Source organism: Rhinatrema bivittatum, chromosome 5, assembly GCF_901001135.1.
Source record: "Rhinatrema bivittatum chromosome 5, aRhiBiv1.1, whole genome shotgun sequence".
In the NCBI taxonomy this organism is placed as follows: domain Eukaryota; kingdom Metazoa; phylum Chordata; class Amphibia; order Gymnophiona; family Rhinatrematidae; genus Rhinatrema; species Rhinatrema bivittatum.
The window spans coordinates 336,676,390-336,700,801 of NC_042619.1; the positions used below are offsets into that span (position 1 = coordinate 336,676,390).

Genomic DNA, 24,412 nt, shown 5'->3' on the forward strand with positions numbered 1-24,412 from the left:
AGGATAGTAAAAGTTCCAGTTAGAGCTGGAGTGGCAGAGTAGCTTAGGAAGGGAGAGCGAATACCAACCGTATGAATTCCGTTGCTAATTCAACGAGCTAGTAAATGTAACCTGGCAGATATACCCTGGAGTCATGACGTCACAACAGGGATATGCCCCTGAAGTTCGTGCCAAAATGGAAATAAAGATGAGGGCGGCATGCGCCCTTAGAGGTACCTTAAAGGAGAATGGCAGGAGGCAGCACCAAAGCCGGTCCGAGGATGCTGGAGAGGTAGGCAAACAGACGCCGCTGCGGCCATCAGTCCAAAGTGAGCGGGAGGAGCCGCAAGTAGAGAGAGGCAGGAGGGGCAAAGCTGTTGAAGACCGATGGACACAACACACGCTAACACCATAGTTAGTGTGGGGATAGCGTCCACATCTGCTAAGGAGACGGACAGATACTGAATGGCTGAGGTCACTGCAGCGATACATCTAGGGTGACGTCAGCTTTGAAATATGACTCCCTCTCCCTCTGGGGATTTTTTCTGAATTTCACCACATACAAGTAGCTGTAAGGCTTTTAAGGGTGAGGATCCCTCATACTTAAGAACATAAGAAATTGCCATGCTGGGTCAGACCAAGGGTCCATCATGCCCAGCATCCTGTTTCCAAAAGAGGCCAAACCAGGCCACAAGAACCTGGCAAGTACCCAAATATGTCTCCAAGTATATTCATTGCAAGCTACCAACAAATATGTCAAACCAGCTTCTATCATACAGCTTCAGGGAACACAAAGGCGGGCTCTCTCAGTGGCTAGCCCAGCTCTATGGAATACCAACAGAGCTTTGTGAGATAGCCAACTATAAGCTCTTTTGCAAAAAAGCTAGATGCACATCTTTTTCAGCAGGCTTTTACTTGAATTTTATACATCAAGATGTTTTTATTTAATTTTGGATAGCAGGATTGTTGATGTCTAGTCTGTTGAATGTTTTAAATGTTCAATGTTTTATAACCTATGTTGTATGCTGTAATCTGCCTAATATGGATATTTCAATGTAAATGTAAAATAAAAAATGAGAAATTACAACTTACTGGACAATTTCCTTTTCTTTAGGACAGATAGATGAATCCAGCAGATGGAGTCAGAGCAAGCCAAGGGTACATATACCCTTGCAATGACAACAGACCACTAGTATTCTCTTCAAAAGCAACTGTGGACAGACTAGCAAAAAACTTGATTAAAATCAGATAGGCATTTCAATATTCAGCCAACAGGCAACACTGAACTCAGACAAGAATATAACACTAGTCCAGGGACTGGAGTAACACCTATCAGAAAGCCCTGAAACACGTAGGCACACAGGAGGATCATCATGCAATCATTCGGCAGCCAAGGGAGGGAAGCTGGAGTCATTTGACTGTCCTAAAGAAAAGGAAATTATCAGGCAAGTAGAAATTTCTCATTTTCTTAGTGACCAGTCAGATGAATCCAGAACAAGTGGGATGTACCCAAGCTACTCCCAAACAGGGCAGGAGGCTGCCCTCGGTCCTGTCAAAACCCCACGCAAAGGCCACATCCTCCCAGGCTTGAACATCCAGATAACAAAAGCTGAAAATGTGTGACAGGAATGTCGCAGCTTGGCAAATGTTGACGGGAGACAACAATCTAACTTCTGCCAATGACAATGCCTGAGTCCTAAGGGAATGAGCCCAACCTGACCAAGTAACTGCTTCCCAGCATCCACGAATGCAGTCATGACTACCTCCTTAATCCAGCAAGCTATCGCAGTTCACGAGGCTGGCTTTCCCTTTCCAGTAACACCGAGAAGGACAAACAGGCGATCCGACTTCTGCAAAGGCTCTATAACTTCCAGATACCTGACAATATGCCTCTTGACATCCAAGGGTTGCAACAGAAGACACTCCGCTACATCTCTCTCTCTGTCCAGAGATAGCAGGGAAAGGGACTGAATCAAGTGAAACTCAAAGACCACCTTCGATAAAAAAAGGAAGGAAAATGTTTTCAAGGTCAGGAACCGCAGACAGTAAACAGCGGTCTAAATGTAGGGCCCACCAAAAACCCCAAAACAAGACTCCATAGAGGCAATGGAAACCGCAAGGGCTGCTGAAGAGGTTTCACTCCGTTCAGAAAACGGACCATAGCAGGATGAACAGACAAGGGTACACCATTTATAGAACCCCTGAAACAGGCAAGAACAGCTACTTGTACCTTTAAGGAATTAAGAGCCATCTTGAAAATTTCCAAAATGAGCGGAATCTTGACCAAGGAAGAGAACCTTGATTCTCACACCAGGTCTCAAACACTCTCCAACCTGCACAAAGGCCAAGGAAGTGGAGAACTTTCTAGCTCTTACAAGGTGGAAATCACTGTCACAGGGTATCCACAGTTCAGCAAGCAAGCCCTTTCAAGGGCCATAACGTAAGACAAAACCAAGTCGGATCTTCATGAAGAACAGATCCCTGCTGTAACAGGTTCCTGTGCGCTGGAAGTCGAAGACGCAAATCCACCAGGAGCTTCCGCAGAGCTGCATACCATGGACTCCTAGGCCAATTGGTGCGACCACGAGCACCATCCCTCTGTGGCTTTCGATCCGCAAAATCAATCTGCCCAACTTGGGCTGTGGAGGAAAGGCATGCAGCAACTTGACTTCCGGCCACTCCTGCACTAAGGCATTGAACCCCAATACCTTCAGATCCCTTCTGCGATTGAAGAATCACGAGATGCTTGCAGCACACAAAGTCGCCAACAGGTCTAAGAACGGGAGATCCCAGCGATCCCAAATCAGCTGAAATGCCTCGTCTAACTTGCCCACTCTCCTGGGTCCAGACTCTCCCTGCTGTGACAGTATGCTCTTACGTTGTCCTTGTCTGTATTGTGCGAGTCTGAGAATATCTGGCGATGCACCTCTGCCCATTCCATAAGTTGATCTATGTCCTGCGACATTTTGTGAGCTATTTGTACCTTACTGCTGATTAATGTAAACCATAGTCATTGCATTGTCGGACATTATTTGGACTGATCAACCCTGCAACCGACTGCCAAACTGTAAACATGTCAAATGGATCACTCTGGCTTCCAGCCGATTGATGTTACAGAGATACTCTTCTGCACTCCAGTGCCCTTGCGCTGTCAGCTCCTGCAGAGAGCTCCCCAACCAAGGAGGCTCACGTCCATTGTCAGTGCTAGCCAGTCCGGTGAGGATAGGGAAACTCCCTTCCATAGATGATCCACCTGCAGCCACCACTGTAGATAGGAGATCTCCATCAGCAGGCGGAGCTGAATTGAACAGTCCTGAAACTGCAGATGCTACGGAGAAAGCAGAGAGCGCTGAAGAGGAGCATATGAGCCCTTGCCCACGGTACCACTTCCAGAGACACCACCATATGTCAAGGGCCTGCCAGTAAGACTGTTATGATCGGACGCAGAGCATTCCAACAACAGACGGAAGTGAGCTAGTGACTTCTGAATTCGAGCTTGGAGCAGGAATGCCTTGTTCGAGCAGTAACACCTTGTCGTGTCAAACCGAATCCCCAGGTATTCCAGCAACTGAGTCGGCTGAAGGCTGCTCTTGGCTAGGGTTACCACCCAGCTGAACTCCTGCAACAGGGAAATTGCCTTGCGAGGCACCAGGTGGCTCTCCTCCAGCAACTTAGCATGAATCAGCCAGTCATCCAAATATGGATGTACTAGGATTCCATCCTCTCTCAACTCTGCCACAACCACCATTACCTTGGAAAAGGTTCTGGGAGCGGTGACCAGGCCAAAGAGTAGCACCGAAACTGAAAGTGGCATCCCAGAACTGCAAACCGCAAGAAGCATTGATGTTCTAGTCAGATGGGAATGAGAAGATACACCTCAGACAGATCCAGAGAAGTCAGAAATTCCCCCAACTGCATGGCCACTCAACTAGCGCAAAGTTTCTATGTGAAAATGTTTTGCTTGCAGATGACGGCTGACACGTTTGAGGTCCAGGAAGGGACAAAAAGAGCCTTCCTTCTTTGGCACAATAAAATAAATGGAACATCGCCTCAGATTTTCTTGAGAAATGGGCACTGGGACACAGCCCTCAGATAGAGGAGCCTTGCCAATGAACCCTTCACTGCCCGCTTCATCTGCAGAGAGTGGCAAGGAGATTCCATGAACATGTCCCAAGGAACACTGCAAAACTTCATCATATATCCTTCTCATATCACCTCTAGGACCCACTGATCCCTCATGATTTTGACTCACCTCTGATAAAAGAGAGAGGCATCCCTACTATCTCCTGTTCCTGGGGGTGGGTCGGCAAAAGTTAATTGGGAGGCTTGGGAGATTCCACTACCCGAGCTTGCGCCTATTGAGGGTTGTCAGGGACAAAAAGACTGAGACCTACTGAAGGGTCAAGTCATCTGAAGTTGCTCCCTTATATGGCAAAACACGCTTGGATCTTCTAGCACAACCCTATTAATAAGGGAGCACTACATGCCTGCTTATCTTCCGGTAAACGAGGAACCGGAGATTCATCCCACTTACTGGCCAGTTTCTCATCTTATTGCCAACAAAAGCGAGTCATGAAAGGGTAATTTGGCGAGAGCAGCTGTGGAGGTTGCATTGGTCAACCAACTTCTCAACTATAATGGACTCCTGGCTGCTACTACTAAAGCCAACCACCTCTGGCTGAAGTGCGGACTGAATCACAGCCTGCACCTGCCAAGGCAGCAGCAGCTGTTTCCATAACTGCCCTGGAATTTACCCTAAAGTCATCAAGCACCTGGGAGCAAACCACCAAGGACAAGAAGCAATCTGCAAGGTCATTGCTACAGCTTCAAATGCTTGCATAAGGATAGACTCAATCTTTTAATCATAAGCATCCTTCAAAGCTGCTCTGCCTTCCAGAAGAATAGTGGCCCGCTGGGAAACTGCAAACACAAGAGCATCTATCTTCGGAAAACATAAGCGCTCTTATACCTCTGGATCCAGATGGTACAGACCTGCCAAAATCTGACCCCCTTTGAAATTAGCCTCTGGGGCACCCCACTCAAGAGCAAACAATTCTTGAATGGCCTCCATCACAGGGAAAAAAAAACAAGAGGCTTTACACAAAGAAACCAAAATGGAATTTCACTTTGGCTCAGGCACTGAATCAGCCCCAGGAACTCCAAGCATTTTCAAGGTCTGGGAAATCAGCTGGCAGTTCACCTCTAAGAAAGAACATAAGAAAATGCCATACTGTGTCAGACCAAGAGTCCATCAAACCAAGCATCCTGTTTCCAACAGTGGCCAATCCAGGCCATAAGAACCTGGCAAGTACCCATAAACTAAGTCTATTCCATGTTACCATGGCTAATGGCAGTGGCTATTCTCTAAGGGGTAGATTTTCAAAGGGATACGCGCGTACCCCCCCCCCGAAAACCTACCCCAAACCCCCCCTGCGCGCGCGTAAGTCCCGGGGCTTGCATGGAGGGGCGTGTCGGGGGGCGTGCCGGAAGTGACGCGGCATTTCGGGGGCGTGTCGGGAGTGACGCTGCGTTTTGGGGGCGTGGTTCCAGCCCAGGGGCATGACAGCAGCCCCTGGACCAGCCCCCGGACCGGAACATGGAGCGCGGCAGCCGGCCCGGCGCGTGCAAAGTTACGCCTGCTTTGAGCAGGCGTAATTTTCGTGATAGAGGTAGGGGGGAGGGCGAAGGAAAGTTCCCTCCGAGGCCGCTCCAATTTCGGAGCGGCCTCGGAGGGAATGGAGGTAGGCTGCGTGGCTCGGCGCGCGCAGGCTGCCGATTTTGGGCAGCCTTGCGCGCACCGACCCCGGATTTTAATGGATACACGCGTATCTATTGAATTCCTGTGAACAAAAGTACGCGTGTGCGCAGATTTATAAAATCTGCCCCAGCGTGAACTTAATAGCAGGTAATGGACTTCTCCTCCAAGAACTTATCCAATGCTTTTTTAAACACAGTTATACTAACTGCACTAACCAAGTGGTATCACCACAGAGAGCTGGGTGAACTTCCTGAATTCTCCTTTTCTTTAAAATAAACAATCCCTGATGGGGAGATGTACATCCACCATCTGCTGGAGATGGAGAATACGGGTGGGCTGGTGTCACCATCTGCTTGTAGATGGAGACACCTCTAGGTTATGCACTTCTACATCTGCTTGTAGAGGTGCATAACCCACTTGGTCTGATTCATCTGACTAAAAGATAAGAAATAATATATTTCTTTATGGAGAGGGTGGTGGATGCATGGAACAGCCTCCTAGTGGAGGAAGGACAGAGAATGCAATAGGGATGGAGTTCAAGAAAGCATGCACAAGCACAGATGATGTCTGAGGGAGAGCTAAGTAGAAGATATGGATGGGCTGAATAGATGGGCCATGTGACCTTGATCTGCGATCATGTCCTGTGTTTCTATGTGTAGAGATGGCAAAAGTCAAGATGGCAACTAATGGTCAAGGGCATGCAGTCTACCTGCACAAAAATATAGTTGTGAGGGAGGGTAGAACTCCACCCAATTCCTACCCTACAACAAAATCAGCCAGTACTGCACTGTTCAGTTCTGTGCTGCCAGGCTACTGCTACCATCAGAAAATGAAATACATTTTTTCTTTTTAAATGAGCTTTATATTGCTGCTGGATCCGCTGCTGTGGGTCCTTTCCTCTCAAAGATCAGCGTAAGACTGAGGAAGTATTGTAGAAGCAGCAAAATCCAAACCCATGGCCAGGAAGTGAGATCATTAAACTTCCTGTTTGCAGGTGATTGTTATACTCCTCATAGGTTTTCACTGCTGGGTAGTGCAACAATTGCAGCAAAACCTGAAAATTAAAATTTAGGGGTGCAATTTTCTGGCACCCCTAGATATATATGAAGGGTCAGGTATCAAACCATTATTTTCACACTGTTAATATCCAGCCATTGGGATTGAAATACATACACACTTGCTTACCTTGGGTGAAAATTTTCACTCCCGGTGAGAACTGTCAAAAGTCCTCCTACCACTCATGTTGAGAAATGGCAGAATAGGAATACAGGGAACATATCTACTGATGGGAAGCAGCATCTAGCAAAGTGGGGCTATAGGAACCACACGATCTGATATGAAGCAGCAGCGTGGCTGAATCAGGCCACAGAAGCACTCCTGATAGAAACCAGCAACCAGTGGCATGGCGCTACAGGCAATGCCCCATCTCTGAAAAAAATACCCCCTGCCCCCCACCACACACAGTCAAAAGCAGGAGGCACTAGGAACACTGTCCCCTGCTCCATAGAAGCACATCAGAAACTGTCTTGCAATCTACAACAGATGAGAATTGGAGATGAGGGGAGAGGGTTGAACTATAAGTGGGTAGGAGTGTGGAGGTGAGAATGAAAAGGCAGCATGGGGGTGTGCAATTACCAGGGTGGCACATACCACCCCCAAAAGCAAATTTCTGGTGGGGGGACAAGGAGGCATACATGACAAGTGGAGAAATTTTTCAAACTATCCATCCAATCTTGGGCACTCCATAGCAGATGTGGAGGTGAGCAGTACTGCAGGAAATTAACCTCCTACTGAAGTCCATGTGTCCAAGAAAGCAGAGACTATAGCACTCCTTAGGCACCAATCTCAAATACAGAGGTGCAAGCCATGTGCAGAACAGTAAAACATTTAGTAATATTCCACATTAATCCCCACACCTGAATTTTGTATAAATCTGTAAATTTATTCACAGGATAAAAAATGCCATAGATTTTACAGAAATTGTAACATGTTATGAAGGAACTACATTGATGAAATTCACACAGCCAGCCTCAAGGGGTGGAAAGAGAAGCATCCTTCTCGTACAGACACTACTCTGGGTATTAAAGGATAATGCTGCCCCTTGTATGGACACTATGCTGAGGAAAGATCCAGTCCTCAGGTATAATATTCCTTTCAGGCAGATGGTATGCTGGGAACAACTAACACCAGTTGTGTGAAATGCCTGCCAAAATGTTCAATACCTCCACATATTTCTAGCCCACCTCACTTAGGACCTGGAAACATAACAGAAATAAAAAAAGAATTAAAGATACAATGGTCATGGGGATCCTCCCATCTGCAGTTTTTACAGATTGCCAAGAGAACTGTATAAACAGTGCAATCTGACTTTGTAACATCCTTAAATTTACCTTAAAGATCCAAAACATTCCATAATGCATAGTCACTCCTAACCCGTGTCAGCTCTGCCATTCCATGCGAGCCCTTAAGTGCTATAGAAATGAGGGAGACCCCATGGCTAAGCATAATTAGCATTAGCCAAAACATGAAGCTGCAGTCAAAAAAAGTCCTTTACAGGCTTGTATCTGTTACTACAGCATCTAGAAGGATCCTCTGACGTCTAAACACTCCTGGTCCTCACATTAGAACAATTTTCTTTTCTTCAGTAGAATCAAAACAGTCCCAAAGACATTTATAATTGGGAATATCAGAGAACGTCAAGCAACCACCTCATTGGTAGATAACACATTAATATTACTCAAGCATTGGGAAGAAGATGGCCTGGCCAAGGTTGCAGACTAATTCATGACATCCTCAACTCCAACTCCTGTGTTCTACCTAACAAGAACAAACAAAGCTGTCAAGGGAAGAGCTACAGATATATCACATTTGCTACTTCCAAGAACAGATATGTACAGATGCAATTTATCATCTGTCAGGTATGCCATCTCTCCCAGGCCTCTTGCATAAGGTTTGACCTTTTATTAGTACCTTTTAAATTACTTACTGCTCAAGGTTTAGATTTTGGTAGAAAGTATTTAGCTTTTACCACCCTAGAGGAGTATACACACAGGGAGGACTCAAAAGACATGCAGAAGGGATATACCAAAGACAAATGGCTATATAAAAAGGGACAATGCAGGGGCACGAGAGATGGTTAGGTGCCGAACACCCATAAAACAGTTGGTTTAAGGCAGCAAGGAGTTGCCTCTAGCTCAGGCTTCCACATCCTGGAGCAGCGGGATCCTACAACTTTTGGCCAGGAGCCCCTCACAGGCAGCGAGCGCCGCTGCTTGAAACTTAGGTAAGATGCAGCATCCTAAGAGAGGATTCCATCTCCCCATTACTGTTCATGTAGTCATAGGCTGGGAAGTGCATATGAAAGTTTGCAGAGGCAACAGCCCATTGCCTCTGTAACTGGGCCTGTACTACCTGTATTAAAACAAAGCCCTCAGCAGAACAGCCTGCATACAAGGTTTAGGGCCAAATAAACTGGAGACAGCAGCAGGCATCTACACTGTGGTAGGTGAAAACACCAGAGTGATGCAGGAATGTCTCAAATTTCCTCCTTCATAAAAATCACTGACAGATCAGGTACAAATACTGGCTTTCAAGATCAGTCTGAATGTAGCCAGAGCACACAGTTCTCAGAGAGTTGGTAATCAGAATCCTCCAAGATCATTTCCATCAGAGCTCTGCTGGAGCCCAGGCTCATTCCAGTATCAGTCTGTCCACAAATACACCCCCCCCCCAGCCAAACTCTGTTCATGTAGTAAGGGGGGGGGGGGGTGCAGCACAGCCACTGCAGAAGGAGAGTCAGGCATTATGCATACTCCATCTGTCCCCTAGTGCGAGGGGCCTCGCCCTTGCGCTCAGAGCTTGGTTTGGTGTCACTACCGCCCTCCAGGAGACGGGGGATGTAATCTTTCACCTTTAATTCCATATTTGTGGCTTGGAGGCTTGCTAGATGTAGCTTTTCAAGGAAATCAGGCATGCCTGCAGAAAGGAAGAAAACAAACTAAGCTGCAGCAAACAGCACACCTGAACTTAGACAGAGATATGTGAACATACAGACAATTGAAACTGGCTCCTTTAAGAATAGAAGAAAGAAAGAGGAAGGAGAGAAGCACATAGATATAATGTCTCTCTATACAACAGCTTCGAAGTCTAACATCACCAACAATATGCTGAGAACCAATCCTGAAGACAGCAGAGTTGCTTACCTGTAACAGGTTCTCTCAGAGGACAGCAGGATGTTAGTCCTCAAACATAGGTGACATCATCGGATGGAGCCCAGCACGGAACTTTGATCTTAAAGAATCTAGAACTTTGAAACATGCCCTACAGAGCTTGTGCAGCTATAATCATCACCCTGCTCCCTAGGCATAGTCCCTCAGTCCATAATATAGCTAATAAGTGGAGAAACCAACTCCATGGGTGGGATTCGTAAGGACTACCATCCTACTGTCCTCGGACAACACCTTTTAACAGATAAGCAACTCTGCTTTCTCCAAGGACAAGCAAGATGGTAGTCCTTACACATGGGTGAATCCCAAGCTATGGGCTGTCCGAGCAGAACAAGAGGGAAACTGCACAATCTCTCTTCCTTTTGCCTGTGAGGCAGCCAACCCACAAAGAGGTCTAGGTGGGAAAAGAGTTGGCATCTACAAATAGAAACTATTTGGGAGGTGGACCCGGGTCAAGCCTCCTGCGAGGCCACCGAGACGGTACCCTTAAAAAAATACAAAACAAGCGCCTTTAACGAAACGGCACAGCAGACGGCATTAAAGGGAAGCTAGAAAAGAAAAAAGGAAGCGAACCGGTAAGCCCGCCCCGGAAGCCCCGACGTCTCTCTCTCTACTCCCCAGAGCCCTTTAAAGGGCTCAGACTGATCCAGGCATCGCGCACCTAAGGAGCGCGACAAAGGGGCCTGCCCCTTAGTGCGCACCAGATAATACAAGTAGAAGCTGCCCACACCAACACCTTCTGATATTCTACCCTCTCCTAACCTTAGCGCTCATACAACAGCCCACCGTCCAACCACTCCAGCATTCATCCAGCCACTCCAGCATTTACAGCAGTATCCTCTACTCCCTCTCAACATATTTCTCCTCGACTTTGCCACAAAGATGCACCTTAGCACCATACCCACAATCTGGAACAAACTCAGAATGCACACAAACCTGCTTATCACGTTGCACGATAACAAAGGCTAATCCCAATAATGATATCGCCAATTACACAACTCTTAGGTCTCTCTCTATTTACTCTAACTCTATTCAACGCTCAGTCGCTCTCCAAAAAAACGCACATCCTCAACGATTATCTTATAGAAGTCAACCCTGACATCTGTGCAATCGCAGAAACCTGATTAAAACCTACAGACATTGTACTAACAAACCAGCTTCCCACGAAATCTTACGACCTCTTCTCAGTCCCCAGACCCAAAAGAGGTGGAGGGCTCCTCCTGGCAGCAAAAAAAGGACTAGGCATAACTTTACAACAAACAAACACCTCCACCAAACTAGAATTCTCCCTCTTTAAATCTGAACAACTTCAATTAGCCCTCATCTACGACCCACCAGGAACCTTAGAATCAGACCCCTCTCCTTTGATTGAGCTTATAGCCAAACACATTAACGCAGACAAACCCGCAATAATACTAGGAGACTTTTAACCTGCATGTGGACGCTTCTCCACAATCCATCAACTGCGTAACAGTTCTCTCTTCACTCAGCCACTTGAGTTTCACTCAAATTGTCAAGACTAAAATCTCCAACCTTACCTATTCTCTCACAACCAACAGCCTCCCCCCAATACACCATCTCATAACCCTGCCTCAACAAAACTCTAGACTCGAGTCATTTGAGCCCACCTCTTCTCTTGAGATAGAAAATACCCTCAAGAAACTCAAACCATTCTCCCACCCATCAGACCCATTACCAACAAACCTACTCATCGCTATCCCGAACACCATCTCAAAACCAATTTCTGAAATTATTAACACATCTCTATCTCAAGGCTTAGTACCTAACCAGATAAAATTGGCAATCCTCAAACCTCTGCTAAAAAAACCTAACGCCTCTCCATCGGATCCAGCTAACTTCCGACCAATCGCAAACTTACCTCTCATTGCCATATTGATGGAAAAAGTAGTCAACAAGCAACTGTCAGAATATCTGGAAGACCATAACATTCTGCCTCCGGCTCAGTATGGTTTTCGCAAATCCTTAAACACCGAATCTCTCCTACTATCACTCACGGACACCATCCTCGTAAACCTGGAGAAAAAACAATCCTACCTGCTTGTTCTTTTAGATTTGTCTGCAGCTTTTGACACGGTAAAACACACAATATTTATAGAACAACTAGCCAACATAGGCATCAAAGGCTCAGCTCTCAGTTGGTTTCAGTCCTTCCTGAGCAACAGGTTGTACAAAGTCAGGATAAACAACAAGGAATCTCATCCCGTCCTTACAGACCAAGGAGTCCCTCAAGGATCTTCACTTTCACCCACCCTCTTCAATATCTACCTCCTCCCTCTCTGCCACCTACTCGCAAACCTTAAGCTTACCCACTACCTCTATGCGGATGACATACAAATCCTTATCCCGATCACAGAATCCCTTCAAAAAACTATTACATATTGGAATGACTGCCTTCAGCCAATTAAAGACCTACTCTCTAGCCTCAACTTAGTTTTGAACGCCAATAAAACGGAAATGCTCATCTCCCACGACCCCACCACCATCTCATCAAGCTCCTCTCAATCAACAAGCTCAAACATCAATTTCTCACCTTATGTCAGGGATCTAGGAGCCTGGCTAGACAACAATCTAAACCTAAAAAAGTTTATAAACACTACCACAAAGGACTGCTTTTACAAACTGCAAGTCCTCAGAAAGCTAAAACCCCTCCTTCACTTCAATGACTTCCGGCTAGTACTTCAATCCATCATACTATCTAAGATCGATTATTGCAATTCCCTTCTACTCGGACTCCCCACAAACACTATCAAACCCCTACAGATGGTTCAGAACACCGCCGCCAGAATCCTCAAACTCCAACAAAAGAGAACATATCACTCCAATCCTCCGAAACCTTCACTGGCTTCCTATCAAACACAGGATCCTCTTTAAAGTTCTCACAATCGTCCACAAAGCGACACACAACCACACCCCCATCATGTTAAGCACACAACTTCAACTTCATACATCTTCCAGACCCATAAGAAGCGCATACAAAGGCACACTGTATGCCCCGCCTGCAAAAACATCACTAAGGAAACGAGCACTATCTTCAGCAGGCCCCCACCAATGGAACGCACTCCCCCCAGATCTATGACTGGAATCAAGTCATCAGGAGTTAAAAAAAAAAGCTTAAAACCTGGCTCTTCCACCAAGCCTTCCCAGACACTTAACACCGCCTAGATGCCTTGATAACTCAATGAGGTAGCTCATGATTGAGTTTATCTTAGTCGGTCTCCCTTGATCGATCGTTGCTACTGGTCAATCTTCCACTCAATTCATCGACATGTTCTCTTTCAGGTCATTGGACTACGTTACATCACTATTCTCATCTTCTGTCCCTGGCCCCCCCCTCCCGAAGGATCTCTCCCAGCCCTCATTCTACACAATACACTTCCCCTCCTTTTATTTATAACTTGAAAACTCTATTAGGCAGTTCCCGGGACTAATGCCTATAACAGATTTCAGCTCAGAGTGATTTATTCAAGTTTTTATACTCGCACTCTATATATTCCATAGTCAGTCACATTGTCCCGTCCATTGTTCCCCTATTAAAGCTACTTTGCTCAATTGTTTTCTTGGTAATTGTACTATTATACCGAGTTCAAATGTTCTTTGTAACTGTACTATTATACCAAGTTCAAATGTTTCTTGTAACTATAATATGTTCAATCTGTACTTTGTTCTATTGTTCTATGTAAGCTCCCCCTGTTTTTTGGGCGTTTCACTGTTTTATGTAAACCAGAGTGATTTGTATTTCATACAAGAACATCGTTATATAAAAATTAAAAATAAATAAATAAAACCATAGAATAGATTGCGATACCAAACCCCAATGTGTAGCAGAGGTGCCTACGGCCAGGGAGTGATGCAAATGCCATTAAGAAACATACTCCACATCATGGAAAACATTACAAGCAGGGTTTTGGTACAGTAAACCCCGATAACAGTAGGTCTAGAAGCTTCTGGATACAGGAAAAAGTTGAGATGTAAACAAGAGAAAGACTCTTGGATGAAGACTGCATAGTTTCCTTAGGTGTTTCAAGACAACCGACTGGGGCCCGAGAACTCCCCAGAAAGAAACTGCAGTCCACTGACATCCTAAGTCAGAATGTCTCTGCAGAAATATGCCCATGTTCAGCCAACAGGCATAATGGGCAGAAAACCCAAGCAACGCTTGGAAGAACAATCAACAACAATGGCAGAGTCTGTGACAGATCCTATGTGCCAAAGCACCAGACATAACTGAACAGCAGGACAACATCAAGAGTTGCAGGGTATGAAACGAAATCCCTGAATGGGATTGCTAGCCAAACCCCCGAGCAGGGAGAGATACATTAGGCCTGAAGCTCACCCATACTGCACCCTGTCAGAAGCAAGGCTATCCATCCTACCTACAGAATAGTTCAGGTGAGAAGGAAGACCCTTTGTGCAACCTAGCAAAGTGAGAAAATGTAAAGGCAGTATTGGCCAGAGCTTGGCAAAAACATAGGGAAAAATGTGATGTATCTTTCCCTACAGATATACAGTAAGATATACAAAGAATTTCTTAGCTTTTCCTTCCCTCTCCCTGACATTCCAACTGGAAGTCAGAAGGAGCAAGTAACACAAGGAGGTAGACTGCTGGAGTGCCGGGGTAAGCACAATTGCTTGGCAGTATAACTCAACCCCAAGCCAATAACTCGCTGCCAATTCCAGTAGGGAGATACCCATCAAGATAGAGCCCTCAGCCCGCTTGGAACAGCTGAAGCTGAGCGAATTCCACAGGGATGAAATCCAGAACACTCCATCAAGAGAGACAGGAAGCCAGGGTGCCACAAGTGCAAACATCTGTCACACAGGATTTCTTACCGGTCTGGAAATCCTAAAAGTACTAGGGCAGGGTAAGGGCGATCTCTGAACAGAATGCTCCAAACCTGGCTTAGGTATTAATACCTAAGCCATGATAGCATATACTTCCCAAGGAAACACACGGTCCATTAAATGGAACAATTGTTGCATGAACCAGGCTGTCCACTGACATGGTTATCCCTAAAATGGGGAAGTATAACTTGCAAGCCACTGAAACCAAAGAGCAGCACCTCTGTTGCGGGGTCCCTCATCCCCAACTCCCTCAGTCATGGATATCGTGATAGAATGAAAGGCATACTCACCAATTAGATCGATTAGAACCCTCCTCACTGAGGCAGGGTCTTACAAGTGAGAATGACTGGCATTAGAGTCCTTATCAAAAAATGCCCGTTAAGCTCAGCAGGTATCAATGGAGACTCCTGGATGGGAGAAACTCATCTTCACCAGGGAGCTACTCTGAAAATACTCCCTCATGAAATAGACTTGCTGTGCCTTAGGACAACCTAAGGAGAGCACTACCGCTCGACCAGCTCTCAGATCCCACGAGGAACCAAGAGTGACCGCTAGTCATAAGCTGTGACATGCCTTCTCCAAACAGGAGAACAAAGGACAACCTTTGCAGGGTTGGACAACCAGGCATCCAGAGGGGAACCCACAGAAGTTGCCCTGGAACCCAGCTGAATACCCCCTTCCTGAAGGGACAGGAAAGCAATAGAAATTGGGACTTCCTGATCCCGAAAAACCTGTCAACTCTCCAGCTGAAAGCTGAGACACAATCACTGATCATTGAGGTTCAGAAGCGACCAATCTGCCACTGGCAGCCACTCTTGGAAGGGAAGGCCCCAGCAAAAACACTCAATGACCACTGTGCCATCCCCCCCGGCCTACAAGGAGATGCACAGATTCAAAGAATCGAGACTCTGGTTCAGCGATAAATCTGCTAGGGACAAAGCCCCAGGGGCTTCTCCACAAAGGGGATTTTTGACACGAAAGAGGCTGAAAAACATATTCCTCTAAGGAGGGAGCTGTCTCCTGACACTACCCTCCTGGTATAAACTCTGTATTCTCCAGTGCTCGCCACAAGGGAAATACACACATACCCATACAGTAGAGGACCACTGGAGAATACAGCCCTCTGCTGTAAAAGCATACTAACCAGTACTCATACAGTGGTATCCCATTCCATGGATGACGACACACCTATGACCCCACTCACTATGCTTGTGGGTAGAATCCCATGGTAGAGCAAGGATCGAGCACCACTTGCTAGAATCGGTGGCTGTATGCTGCCAAAAGGCAAACCAGAGTGTGAAATGACTCCTTCCTCGCCAGTACTTCCCAGCACTTTGTGGTGCAGAATTAACACCACGATGGCAGAATCCTGGCATAGCTGAGAACTGCACAGATTGGCAGGCAACATTCTCTCTTTGCCCGAGACGCTTGGAGTAGATACTTTTGCTGTACCTGACCGTGCATGCTGCATTCCAGTCACAGTAACTCCCAATGGAATGCATAGGAACAGTGTGACAACGGTGTCCCCAGTATCACTGGAGTACTGGGTATGGCATGGCGGTGGGTGGCATTCTATGGTACCCCCCTACAGTACCTGATAACACTCTAAGAAGCTGGACAAAACCCTTGAACTGCATTGGGAATGGCTCACCGCCATTTTCCTCATGGAACGACAGCAGCGAAGTCCATGGCGACCTACAGCGCCCATGGTACTCTGTGGTCGTGTCCTATGGGATCTGATTGTGACCACTGGTGCCCATACTGGTGACACTTTCATGCTCACCAATGATGGATATCAAGGGCACAAAATGACGCTGCACCCAGGGCTTCAAAGGCACTTGACCGAATCTTGATCAGTTCGATGGTATATAGCACCATCATATCTCAACAGCACCAATAGAGAACTTGATGCCTGAAGGAATAGATGGACCAGCGTTACCAAGGATGTTAGAGGTGCTTGCGGGCAAAGGATCTGCAGCCACAGTACGCCCCATTGCTGCCCATAGAAACAGGCTACCAGAGCCATAGACTGTTCCCCTCGGCTCACCTATCCATCTGAGGAAGTCTATGCTGCAAGCTTGGTGTCCCTCGCCAGCGGCCATTGCCGATGATAGCTAGCGCTCATTAACACCAATGGTGCACGAATATAGGCAGAGTTTCCAATGCCCCCCGATCCCAGCGGCTCAGGGCCCTTGAGATAATAGGCATCCAGGGTGCCTGGTAGTTGTAGGCCAGTGATGGAGTAGTACAATGCCCCTCAGTGGCCCACTGGGACACTGCCAAGGAGCCTCGAGAGCACCAGACCACTAAGCCTGGATGCTTCAGCGTATCAGGGTGCCTTGAGTAAATGGCGACCCCAGTGCTCAATCCGTTCAAGGGCAAAATCTTTGTTGCTCAATAGCTCTCAAGAGACCCCGCGGTTGATGGCCATGGGGACGGCCAGGGCACTCAATGATAATCCCAGTGCCTTGGTAAGACAAAACAAAAAAAAGGCATCGGTGGCCACCACGCAGAGTGCGATGGCATTGAGGCCACGCACTGCGATTGCCCTGAGGGCAGCCACGGCATCGAGACCATGCACCTCACGCACCTAGACAGCACTGAGGACATGGATGGCCCCAGCATCAATGGCACGGATGGGACATCTATGCACTAGAGGTTGGTGCCACTACTCCACCAATTCGAGGCTCAAAGAGCTCGATGACTCTGGTGCATCGAGACTTCACGTCCACAGATGCCTACGACACAGAAGGCCTTTATGGCATCAAGGGCAGTCATGTACCCCGATGACATCAAGAGGTGCCAGGGTGCCCGACAGCATCAAGGGTGACCATGGCGCTCAATGGCAGTTCTAGACCCCGATGCAGTCCTGACATCGATGCGTCATAATAGTGTGCTGGTCACAGATGTGCATGAGCAACCATTACTGGGCATGGCACCAAAGGTTCAGCAGCAAGCTGCTTACCCAACCTCCTGTTCATCCTCTCTCATAAGGAGACTGTACTGCCATCACCAGCAAGCAGGAGGGGAGACTATGTCATCCAGGGCTCCTGCCCATAGAGACTAGTTCCTTTGAATGTGGGGAGGATGAGCTCTTCCCCCCACAAGAACAGTGCAGTCCTCGATCTCTGCACTGTCTGAGCCTCCATCGATGTCAATCGATTGGTTAAACATGGAACGCCTACCCAGGTAGAACTCCAGCAAGTCCTCAGGCTCAGCGGCCTACATGGATCCTCCACGGACTACATTCAGTCAATTCTGCCAGAACCTGACAAAGGTTCAAAGACAGAGCAAGGAGAGGACACAGATACTAAACTGCCGGTGCAGTATTTATTTTTCTTCTTTTTAAGAATTAGAAATAGACTCTTCCAGGGGGGCGGTGACGTCACGGAGCGGAATGGCAGCTTGAAAGGAGAGCTCCCGAGCACTACGAGTTTTAAATAAAGAAAATAGTCATCCATCCCCTCCTAATTGCGGAGATTTGCAGTGATCCACATTCCTTCTAACATACATCCATGTCTAATAAGAAGGGGACTGATCTAAGTAAATATTCATATTTAAAAACCAGAGGAGATTCGAAAGGCCCTTGCAGCAGAGCAGAACCAGAAATGGCGGCTCAGTCCGCAGATGATTCAGATTCCCAAAGCGGAGAACAGGGCTATCAGTTATTAGAGGTACCTACCTGCAATGTATTTCGGCAATGGTTCAGTGATCTTAGGCGGGATTTAAAAGCGAATAAAAAAAAAAGTTGCTTGAAAGATGGCGGAATTGTGAGATGAAATGGGGGAGATAGGCCATAGAGTGGATGAATGCAATATCAGGCTGGAATCGCAAGAAAACAAGTTGGAGAAACTGAAATCTCAATGTGATACAATGGCCAAAGAGGGCAACGACCTGCTTTTAAAAATTGAAGATCTAGAAAATAGAAATCGCAGGGGCAATCTGCGGTTTCACGGGGTCCCTGAAACAGAGGCCAATAGTGACTGCCACATGGTAGTTCGCTCGCTATGCAACTTTTTCTTAGCTCAAGGCGGAGGGAATGACGAAGAGGCTATTCATCACCCGACAGAGTTAGAGCAGGCACACAGAACATTAGGGTCGCGAAAAGGGAAGCAACCACTCGACATAATAGCCTGCTTTCTGCGCTACCCAGAAAAAGAACAGGTCTTGATGGTGGCAAGGAAACAACAATCTTGGCAGTGGGAGGAGCAGACCATATCTGTTTTTGCAGATTTGTCCCCAGGAACTTTCAAGCGATGGCAGTCTTACCTTCCAATCACCTCCTTGTTGAGGAAGGAAAAATCCGGTATAGATGGCTGTTCCCGGCAGGGATCTCCATAACTATACAAGGAACTCTCTCATGTGCAGCTACCCCGGATGAAGCGGCAGCCATTTTAAAGATGGCAGGCATTCCTATTAAACAAATAGCAGTGGAGAGCAGAGGCCGCCGGGAGTCCCCACGGTGGCAACAGATCGAAAAGGGGGGACGAAGATTAAGAAGACATGAGGAAACTCTTGCCACCAGTGCGCAGGAAGGTGCGGGATGAATCCGATAACAGCGGACAATTGTGAGACTTATTTGGACATGGTTGATTATTATTTACTAACATAGAAGATTTTAATGTTATAATTGTTTGTTAGTAAAGCTATCCGAGCATGATTAAGTTGTAATCATTAGAAAGAATGTTCCCTCTGAAAATAGAGGAGGGGAAGGTGGGCGGGGTTACTGTTTGTGGTCGGGGGATAGTTGCTATTCTGCCCCAAGGATGCATAGTTTCTCTCACCTGCTTAAGCAGAAACGCCACGATGTTTTGGCGATTACAAAGAGGGAAGGGAGGCACCCTGTGAAAGGAAAAAGTTAAGCGGTATGTTAAGAAACAATGTTGAGATTACTTACCTGGTAATCTTCTTTTCCTTAGTGTAGACAGATGGACTCAGAACCAATGGGATAGTATCCGCGTGCTAGCAGTTGGAGACGGATCTGACGTCAGCACGGGGTATATAGCCCCACAGGAAGCGCAGCGATTCAGTAATCTTCCTTGCAAAAGCTGTTATGGATGTGTGTACTGACGCTCAGTGAAAAGTGAAAAGTGAAAACAGGATTCCCCTGACCAATTGACAGTGGCTGGAGACCGCCAGCATTCACAACCGGAAAGCGCAGATACTGGTAGAATGTACGCTCTTATGTAAACAAATGCCCTGGCTTACCTGGAACCGGTGAAGACTCATGTACACAGGCAGCTGGGCGGGATGCTGAGTCCATCTGTCTACACTAAGGAAAAGAAGATTACCAGGTAAATAATCAACATTTCCTGGCGTGTAGCCAGATGGACTCAGAACCAATGGGATGTACAAAAGCTTTACTCCCCGCCGGGGCGGGAGGCTGCCTGAGGACCATGTAGTACTGCCCTTGAAAAAACAGAGTCCTCCCTGGCCTGGACATCCAGACGGTAGAACCTGGAAAAGGTATGAAGGGAGGCCCACGTTGCTGCTTTACAGATTTCTGTCGGCGACAGCATCCTGGATTCAGCCCAAGATGCTGCTTGCGCTCTGGTAGAATGAGCCTTAACCTGTAGAGGCGGAGCCTTCCCAGCCTCCACGTAGGCTGCTCTGACAACTTCTTTAATCCAGCGGGCAATGGTGGGCCGAGAGGCCGCTTCACCTTGCTTCTTCCCGCTGGGTAGGACGAACAGGTGGTCCGTCTTTCGCAGGTCTTGCGTCACGTCCAGATACCGGGGCAGCAATCTGCCGATGTCGAGATGGCGTAATAAACGGCCTTCTTCAGATTTCTTCAAACCTACCGTGGTAGGCAAGGATATAGTTTGGTTAAGATGAAACTGTGAAACCACTTTAGGGAAAAAGGAGGGAACCGTCCGAAGATGGATAGCTTCCGGAGTGATTCGTGGAAAGGGATCACGGCAGGACAGTGCTTGTAGCTCCGAGATGCGGCGTGCGGAACACACCTCCAGCAAGAACACCAACTTCAAGGTGAGAGACCGGAGAGACAAGCCCCGAAGGGGTCGGAAGGTGGATCCCGCGAGGAAAATCCAAAACAAGATTAAGGTTCCAAAGGGCACAGGCCACTTTAGTGGCGGACGAATATGCTTGACACCCAGCAGGAAACGAGAGACATCTGGGTGCTTGGCGATGGTCTTGCCATCCCTCCTGGGACCATAGCAAGACAGTGCCGCTACCTGAACTTTGATGGAGCTGAGGGAGAGATCCTTCTGAAGCCCATCCTGCAGAAAATCCAACACAATAGGTATGGTGGTGGCATGTGGATTGGTGCCATGAGTATCGCACCATTCTTCAAATACTCCCCAGATCCTTACATAGGTGAGGGATGTGGAAAACTTGCGAGCTCGGAGGAGTGTATCAATCACGGGCCCCGAGTAATCTCTTTTCTTCAGTCTAGCCCTCTCAAGGGCCAGACCGTAAGAGAGAATTGAGCTGGATCCTCGTGTAGAATGGGACCTTGACGTAGAAGGTCCCGGAGAGGAGGCAGTCCCCTGCCAGTAGTCTTCTCATGTCCGCGTACCAGGGTCTTCTTGGCCAGTCTGGTGCCACTAGAAGAACTAGGCCCCGGCGTGTCTGAATCTTGTGGATGAGGGCGCCCAGCAGAGGCCACGGAGGAAAGGCGTATAGTAGAGTCCCTGGAAGCCATGGCTGGACCAGGGCATCGATGCCGTGCGAGAACGGGTCGCGCCTGCGGCTGAAGTATCTGGGTACTAGAGCATTGGACTTGTCCGCCAGTAAATCCATGGCCGGAATCCCCCAATGATTGACAATCATCTGGAAAGCTGTGGGGGACAGCTGCCACTCTCCTGGATTCAGGCTTTCTCTGCTGAGGAAGTCTGCTGTGGTATTGTCCTTCCCGGCAATGTGGACGGCGGAGATGTCTTGCAGATTCGCCTCTGCCCAAACCATCAGTGGGGCGATCTCCAGAGATACTTGTCGGCTTCTGGTTCCGCCCTGCCGGTTGATGTAGGCCACTGTGGTGGCGTTGTTGGACATCACTCTGACAGCTCTGTGCCGTAGTATGTGAGCGAATCGAAGGCATGCCAAGCGGACTGCCCGGGCCTCCAGGCGATTGAATGTTCCACCGTTGACTCCTCCTCGTTCCATCGCCCCTTGCGCGGTGAGTTCTTCGCAATGTGCTCCCCAGCCACTCAGGCTGGCAATCCGTGGGGAGGCAAGGTCTACGTGGGCGAGGACATCTTCGACCCCCTGCTCAGGTGGTAGGACTGCAACCACCACCACAGCTGGGTCTGAACTCTGGCCGGTGCGTGGAAATAGTCCCGTCGACGGGGGCTCCAGCGAGAGAGCAGGAATGCTGTAGAGGTCTCATATGGGCCCGCGCCCAAGGCACCACTTCCAGGGTGGAGGCCATGAGACCCAGAACCTGCAGATAATCCCACGCTATGGGCCGACTGGCTCTCATCAGATACTGGATACGTTGTCGAAGTTTCAACTGTCTCTTGGTCGTAAGACTGACCGTGTCCGCCCGAGTGTCGAACTGCACTCCCAGATATTCTATTGACTGGGAAGGCAGTAGGCAGCTCTTGCTGAGGTTGATTACCCAGCCCGAGCTTTCCAGAAGGGCGATCACTCTGTCGGTTGTCCGCAGGCTCTCCTCTCGAGATTTCGCCCTGATCAGCCAGTCGTCTAGGTAGGGATGGACCAGAATCCCTTCCCCACGTCCCGTGGGGACGTGGCCAACCCGAAGGGTAGAGCCCGAAACTGGAAGTGGCGGCCCAGAACCTTGAAGCGCAGGTAGCGCTGATGATCCGGATGGATCGGAATATGAAGATATGCTTCTGACAGGTCTAATGCCGTGAGGAATTCTCCGGGCTGGACTGCGGCTTTGACGGAGCGCAGAGTTTCCATGCGAAACCTCGGTACCCGTAAGTAGCGATTGACTGACTTGAGGTTCAGCACAGGCCGAAAAGTGCCCCCTTTCTTGGGTACCATGAAATAAATGGAATAGTGTCCAGAATTCACTTCCCAGGCAGGTACTGGGAGGATGGTGTTCAAGGACAGGAGCCTTGCCAGGGTAGCTTCCAACGCTGCCTTCTTGTGCCGGGGACATGAAGATTCCACAAACTTGTCCGGAGGAAGAAGATGAAAATCCAGATAATATCCTTCCCGGATAACGGCAAGGACCCACTGGTCCGACGTAATCTCGACCCATCTGGGGTAGAAGAGGGTCAACCTGCCCCCTATGGCTTCGTTCCCCAGATGAATCGGCAAATTCTCATTGCGGGGCGCGACCGGGGCCTGAGCCCGGGCCAGCCCCACGCTTGCGCTGCTTGGTCCGAAAGGACTGATTCCTGGCCGGAGGACGAGTCGCCTGATAGCGCCCTCTATACGGAACAAAGCGCTGGGAACTCCTGCCCCTGTAGGGCCGTGGAAAGGAGCGCTGTCCCCTCCTGGATCGATCTTCCAGAAGTCTAGGCACAGGAGAGGCACCCCAGGTAGTGGCTAGCTTATCAAGGTCACTGCCAAACAGAAACGAGCCCTGAAAGGGTAACCTGGTGAGACGAGACTTCGAAGGTGCATCAGCTGACCACGGCCAGATCCAGAGCTGCCTCCTGTCGGCTACGGAGGATGAAATCCCCTTAGCTGTAGTGCGAACCAAATCCGATGCGGCATCGGTGAGGAAGGAAAGAGCGGACTCCATGTCAGCCGCTGGAGCGTTGTTTCTGACCTGAGACAAGCAGGCACGTGTCACCACAGTGCAGCAGGCCGCAATCCGCAAAGAAAGAGCTGCCACCTCAAAAGTTTGTTTCAGAATGGTGTCCATTCATCTGTCATGGGGCTCCCTGAGGGCCGTCCCCCCTTCCACTGGAATAGTAGTGCGCTTGACCACAGCGCTAATTAAGGCGTCCACCTGAGGTCATGCCAGCAGGTCCTGGAGAGCCGGTGCCAACGGGTACATGCCTTTCAGGGCCTGGCCCCCTTTGAAGGAAGCCGCCGGCGCCGCCCATTCCAAATCTGAGTTGCTGAGCTGCCTGCAAGAAAGGAAAATGGCGAGCTGTAGGACGAAGACCTTCCAGCAGGGGGTTCTGCGCAGAAGGTACCGAAGCACTGAGACCAGTGATATCCAACTCCGCCAGACACTGAGTCACGAGGTCCGAGAGGTCCTCCTTAGGGAAGAACCGCCTCATGGTTCTATATGGCTCAATCCCCGGGGGGAGGTCCCCCTCATCCGGGAAGTCGGACTCGTCCGGCGAAACCTCCTGGTCCGATTGATCTGGACTGTCCAGTGGCGGGAGGTCCCGCTCCCGATAAGGCTGTGAGGGTCCAGGCACAGGATCCCTAGGCGCTGCCACCGTAGCGGCGGCCGCAGCAGGCGCCGCAGATGCAGCCAGCGCAGGAACCGCAGCAACAGCAGGAACCACCGGAGCAGCAGGGACAGTAGGGCCGGGATGGGAAGCCGTCTGCATCTGGACGAAGGCATGAATCCCCTTAAAGAGATCCACCCAGGAAATGGAAGCAGCCTCCAATCGCCGGGGTACGAGATCCCCCGGGATTCCCGAATGGTCAAGTCTGCCCCCCCAAATCCGGGGTAGCCCCAGGGGAACTG

General features: G+C 48.6%; 1 protein-coding gene across 2 annotated transcripts in view; it reads right to left on the bottom strand.

Moving 5' to 3' along the window:
• Positions 1 to 7,658: 7,658 nt before the first annotated feature.
• The window catches only part of STARD7 (StAR related lipid transfer domain containing 7), a 141,926-nt gene continuing 125,172 nt past the window's right edge, over positions 7,659 to 24,412 (bottom strand). Inside the window, exons 8-9 of one of the 2 annotated variants that reach the window (XM_029604455.1) lie at positions 9,648 to 9,712; positions 7,659 to 7,992 (exon numbers count right to left, since the gene is read on the bottom strand). In XM_029604455.1, the coding sequence (XP_029460315.1) occupies positions 7,972 to 7,992; positions 9,648 to 9,712 (86 nt within the window). In that variant the 3' untranslated portion in view covers positions 7,659 to 7,971. Of the gene's footprint in view, positions 9,713 to 24,412 lie in introns of both variants that reach the window. The other variant, XM_029604454.1, reaches the window with a different exon arrangement.